Here is a 6,000-nt window from a genome sequence, read left to right on the forward strand (position 1 = left end):
CCATTCCAGTGTCGTACTCCTCCTCGGCCTCGTGCTCCTCCACAACACTGGCAAAGCTGCTGGCGTTGGACGAGGAGCGGGAAAGGTCCTGAGCCTCGGGGATGGAGGGTGCCCTGCAACACATCGCCAGACTACACACCTGGGTTACTCTGACCCCTTCAACACCTGTGGAGTTTTTTTTTTTTTTGCAGACAGTCTCTTTACAAAGTTAGAGGTTTTCATATTTTTGCCGTCATCCACAACCCAGGTGAGTATTTCTAATAAAGTCATGCTAAGTTTTAGAAAATATAATGTTAAAAAAGAAATTTTATTTTGGCTATAAACTGCATAATCATGATTAAAAGACAGCTGGATACAATTTAACAACAGATGAAAATTTTGTTGGATCGAGACTTTAATGCATTACAAAGTGAGATAATGAATGTAATAATAGTTACCTGTTCTTTGCTGCAACAAACTCTGGAGAACTGTGATTAGGGGAGTTGTCAGATTTATGCTCCTGTGACAGGTAGCTGCCGTCTGCTGTCTTCTGAGCGTTGGGTGAAACTTCACGACTTGAACACAAAAGTGGATAACCAGAGAAGATCACTCAAACAACCTGATCGGATAAAAGTTCAACTTTTGCTTTTTTCATGTCCTAAAGAGTTCAAAGACGAAGTAAACGCCCTCTGCTGCTGAGAAACACAGGTTCCAGCTCAATAACTGTCGATAGATTGAGTTCGTCACGCAGAAGTGATGCTATATGTATTTAACCTTGGAAAAGATTGTTATTTTCCCAATGAAAAAAAAAACTTTTTACAAAAAGTTTTGCAAGTCATCCAAACTACAAAGTCATTTGACTTGTCATTTAAAAGTCCTTCCGTCCATCTGCTGCGACACTCTTTCTGTCTTCACTGCCCACTCCCTGCTGACCAGCTCCGCTCCGTCCTCTCACCTCCTCTCTTGGACCTCCTGGATGTTCTCGATGCCGATGGCACTGCTGCGGCGGGAGCTGAAGGGCCCAGACTTTTTCCTGGTCGGGCTTTTCCCGGGAATGATCAATGACTAACAGCGGGTAGGGAGAGGAAAGTGAGACACACATTTTGGGGGATATCTGACACAGCAGTCTGCAGACATAGCACACGACACAGGAGGCTATGCTGACGATTTATAAACGGTAATTTTTCGGTAAGAAAAAACAAGGTAATGTGTTGTTAAAAAGCTTCACTAGGTTGCTTATAGCAATTTATTTTTAAAATATGCGCATAAATTAATTTAATCTCTGATGCAAAAACGTGTGTTGTGCCACAGAAGAATAAATATAAAGTCCCAGCAGGAAGACATTAAGTTACAATGTTCTCTATTAATTAGCGTGAGCATGTTAAATAAAGTGTACATAAAGCTGGTATGGAAAGCAAACAAACAAAAAAATAAAAAAAATAAATTTATAAAAACTTACAAACATTGCAGAGATATATAAAAAGAAATGCATTTTAGCCACACTTAACAAACCTGCAATGTTTGTCCATATGAAAGTCTACATGAGTACAATAAACACAAAATTATGTTTCCTAAAATAAGCGTGTTTAACTGTTTAATGCCCGTCGTCGCAAATTGGATATAAACTACTTCAACTCCAAAATGATCTAAACGGAGAAACTACTTTAAAGCAAAAGCATTTTTGTTTTCATAGCTGGAAATAAATTCAGGCATTAAAAAGCTAAAACCAGAGGAGATACTATCAGTACATTTACAATTATGAAAGGCTAATAAAAAAAGACAAAAATAGTGAACAAGGGAGAATGTACATGAACCTCTTCTATTGTTCCTATCCCTATGGCACTGCCTCGGCGTCCATATCTACTGGGACTTTTCCCTGGGACAAGCAATGACTGAGCCACACAAGACGGGGCGGGGGGAGCAGAGAGAAGGGGGGAGATGATAGATTGAAAAAGCAACAAGAGGGGAGGAAAAGAAAAAAAAATACACATCATAAGATTTCATGCATTTAGCACTGAGAATTTGAATAGCATGGTGAAAAACAGCTTCCAAAAGGCGATTGCATCATAAAAAAAGGAAAAAAGAGTGCAGTACAAAAAAAGTCTAAAAGAAGTCGGGGTCCAACACAGGAGAGCACAGGGGGTGTGTCACCAAAGCAGCTGGGGGGGTTTGACAGTTTCTGACCTGAGGGGTACAAGTATGTTTGCTGATGCATTCAGAGGAAAGAGAAGGGAAAATGGGGCTGACATAAAGCAGGTACATAACTCAGAAAAAAAACTTTGGCTATACACCCAAAAATATATAAAAACATTTTCATAAAAAGACACAAAAAGTACAGGAAAATCATGCCATGCATATTCCACAGCCACACATGCACAAAGCTGCATAAAGACTTCACGGCTTTCGCCAGAGGAAGCAGTCATAGCGTGGAGGGAGGGAGTCTGGGTAGTCAGACAGCTTCTAGTCTGAGTTCACTTCAAGTTTGAGGGTAAGACTGGACTGGGACTGACAATTGTTCACCTTTTGCTGATCAGGAAACCACTTGTTAAACAAGACAAGATTGTTTTTCGTCAAATCTGCCACTCTGTGCAGTTATACCAACTGTTTTTATAAAGCAAATAGAATAAATGCTGGAAAATGTGCCCCCCCCCCCATATCACAATCGAGAGAATAGCTATTAAGAGGAACATCATGAGACGTAAATGGAAGTGAAAGCTATTTTTCTACAAAGCTGGAGTCATTTTAAAATGTCAGAAATGAAAGTGAGCACTCTGATGTTAACATAAAGTGCTTTAACGTGCCAAAAGGGGTCGGTCTGTGATGGTGCTATTTTGGCATTAAAAAAAAAAAAAAATGTAAAAACCAGTGAAAGGGTTTTATTTATCCTCTGCACACTGAATTGTGCATTACGTGAACCGAAATGGGCTACTTACAATCCCTGTGGTTTTGGGGCTCTCTGCGGGATTGTGGGTAAAGCTGCCACTGTGACTAGTGGAGACTGTGTTTGACTTCTTGTTACTGAGGCCCATGGCGTCCATAGACTGGCTTCTGCTGCGGATGACCCGCTACAGAGAAAAATGAGGAGATACCGTCAGTCAGGGAGCGCTCCTTCTGTGGCGTGGAAACGCAACACACCAACCCGCGCTCCCTTTTCATTGTAAATAAACCCGACCTGATCCAGAAAGGATGTCAGTGTGTACGCTGAGGTTGCTCTTTTAACAAAAAAATAAAAAAATCCAGAAGCATTGTATTAAAAAAAGGGAAAATGAAGCAGCCTTGTGATGCCAGTCAAATGGGTTTCCTTGGATTGAAAACTAGCAGATTTTAGAGTAATGTGAGGTTTGATCACTATGTACCAAAAACACAGCAATCACTTTATTCAGACTAACGATACACATGAAACCACTTATCTATCTATTTTCCAAACTCACAGGGCTACCTCCCGGCTACTGTTCTGCAAAGCAACCCTGGACACGTCATCAGTCCATCGTAGGGCCATATGCAACCAGTGAGGGTTAAAAATTAGTAAAAGTCCATCATTCTGCAACAATAGAGGATGTTCAAGACATTTGGTTGTATCTCCAGAACACAATGTCAGATCAACTCAACCACAATTTCTATCATAGACACTTTAGAGAATCCTTGGCTTATGCTCAGTTTGCACAATAACAGCACTATTTGAAAAAAGAGGGATGCAGTTTGGGCCATTTGAAGTAAATCCAGGGAGAAACACTACTCTATAAACAGAATACTATAATTCTATTACATATGCAAAACTGCATTTTCCCAAGTCAAACATAGTACCATGGTCATACTGGAATAGATGTAAGCATCTAACTGGACATTGAACTTATAACAACCTGGAGATTTATAACAAAACATGTATAAATACAGCATATCCAACTGTTGCTTTGAGTCAAAGTACAGACTTTGGCCTCGTCCTAGTAAAATCCCTCAAAGAGACCTTGTCATAGATGTGCACAAGCAAATTTCAAAAAGTAAAATGACATCAAGCAACTTTGCAAACAAGATTGCTTCAACATCATGTTGGACAGTAACACTTATAAAACCGCTGCACAAGCTTCTCAGTCATAGAGGTTTGCAACACAGTACTTCTGCATTTTGACTTAAAATTTGATCGGGAAATGATGACATGATGTAATGACAAGCATGTTGACCCTTTGACAATCAGTAAACAGCAAAAATGTTTAATTGAGTCTCACAAATAATTTCAAATTTATGACATCATCAAAGCCTTCAGTCAAGATCACTGCTTGTCTAATAGTTGGTTCAAAATTTCTTACTGTGTATATGACAATTTTAAAATTTCTTTAGTTTTTTTAATCAAACAATGCATTTGCATTTATTAAATTCAATTCAGTTGTTAGTCTCTTCATCTAATGGTAACTGTGTCATTTGTATTTTAGTGAACTGTGCATTGTTGCTAGTGGACCAATTTGATTTAATAAAAATGTTTTATATTCTGTTGGTATTGCAGAGAAGAAATAATAAAAAGGGGGTAATAGTGTGTGTTTAATAGCATGCATGCATTTCAAAAACAGTTTTTTTTTATGCACAGGAGCAGCACGGGTCAGCTGGTCGAGTCAGGAGACTATGCAAATGACATGACTAGGAGATATTGTGGACTTTGAGTGGAGAAAGATGAGCCCAAATCTTCTGTTTAATGATATGTTCTTTGTATGTTAGTATGGCATTTGTGGCAGAGTATGATGTCTGGAAGTAAGACCAACAAACAAACATAAAGAGGAGTAGAAATGTACACTCCTATACTGCAGTATACAGAGAGAGCAGGAAATATTTGCAGATGAAATTTGTGGAGGTGTGAAAGAGAGAGAAAGGCAGCGAGCTGGTACTTGACAGTGAAAAAGATGAGGAAGAGCACATTATGCAGAGGGAGTTTTTTCTTTTCTTTTTTCTGCAGGTATGGAAGAGGGATGGGTCCACAGAAATAGCAGAGCAAGAGATGAACATTTTTATCTTCTCAAGTTGCAGAGAGAAAAAAATGACAAAAAAATATGAGTGAATGTCATAGAGAAAAAAAAGTGAAGGAATGAGGCCCACGGGGAATTGAACAAACTGCATCATCAGATCAGTAATGAGAGGTCATTAAACCGTTCATCAGGCGCACACCATTACAGTTCCAACTGCTGCGCATCCCCAGCTGAGCTTCACTCCAGCGCCTTAATGGTCATTGATGGAGCACTCTCAGTCAAAGCAAAGTGCCTTTCATCCGCAACAGGACACCCGGCAGCCTCAAAAGCATGCCATTGAGTGAAAACACCCCGAGTTCAGCCATCGCTGCCAAGTGAGGAAAGCAAATGCCACAGGACTGGTCCTTTGAGATACTGCAAATTTTCTATGCTTTGTTTTCTCATGTGTGAATACCCAGAATCCCAGCCAAGTGACAGGGGGGAGAAAGAAAAAGATCCTAATAAAAGTTTTTGCACTCGTCACCGTTCTCTCTCATGCACGTGGAGGTGCAGATTAGCAGTGTGCAGCGCCGAATGAGGCATGGTGCTGTACCTTGAAGGACTCAAAGAAGCCGCCGCCTCCTCCTCCGCCCCCGTTCTCCAGCTTATCTTCGTCTCCACCCAGGCCCATCATGGACTGACTGTTGATGTGCAGCTCCTCGTACAGCGTTTCTAACAGCGCAGAGCGCGTGCGCTCCTGACAACAACAAAACCAGTCAGCCTTGTGTTTTTAGGAGTAAGTCTGTGGATATGAAAGTTATGGATGCTTGAGTGTGTATATTAGTGTTAGTGCACATTGACAGCGATAAGCAACTATTTTTGTCCTTTCTGCTAATCATTTATTATTTCTAATATTTTTAAGTCTTTTTGAAATTCCCCTTCATCTCTGTTACACATGCCAGAACATCCCCGTCCATCCTCCATTCTGTCCATAGATTAAAAGGACAAAACATTAAACACCCACTCTGATGAGATTCAGTTTTTGGTGTTTTAAACATGTTCGTGGGGCATTTTTCTCATGATAAAGGAC

General features: G+C 40.2%; 1 protein-coding gene across 10 annotated transcripts in view; it reads right to left on the reverse strand.

The window, feature by feature from the left end:
• The window catches only part of si:dkey-166d12.2 (rap1 GTPase-activating protein 1), a 121,854-nt gene that overhangs the window by 4,553 nt on the left and 111,301 nt on the right, over nt 1-6,000 (reverse strand). For 6 of the 10 annotated variants that reach the window (XR_002918963.2, XR_002918964.2, XR_004947895.1 and 3 more), the window contains 6 exons: nt 5,524-5,667; nt 2,913-3,044; nt 1,794-1,871; nt 935-1,044; nt 438-554; nt 2-131 (listed from right to left, as the gene is read on the reverse strand). Coding sequence is in view for 3 of the 10 variants with exons in the window: in XM_036211974.1 (XP_036067867.1) it covers nt 2-131; nt 438-554; nt 935-1,044; nt 1,794-1,871; nt 2,913-3,044; nt 5,524-5,667 (711 nt within the window). In the remaining 7 variants the exon portion in view is untranslated. The other 4 variants (XR_002918961.2, XR_004947896.1, XR_004947897.1 and 1 more) reach the window with 4 other exon arrangements.

This window comes from Oryzias melastigma, linkage group LG5, assembly GCF_002922805.2.
Source record: "Oryzias melastigma strain HK-1 linkage group LG5, ASM292280v2, whole genome shotgun sequence".
NCBI classification, from domain to species: domain Eukaryota; kingdom Metazoa; phylum Chordata; class Actinopteri; order Beloniformes; family Adrianichthyidae; genus Oryzias; species Oryzias melastigma.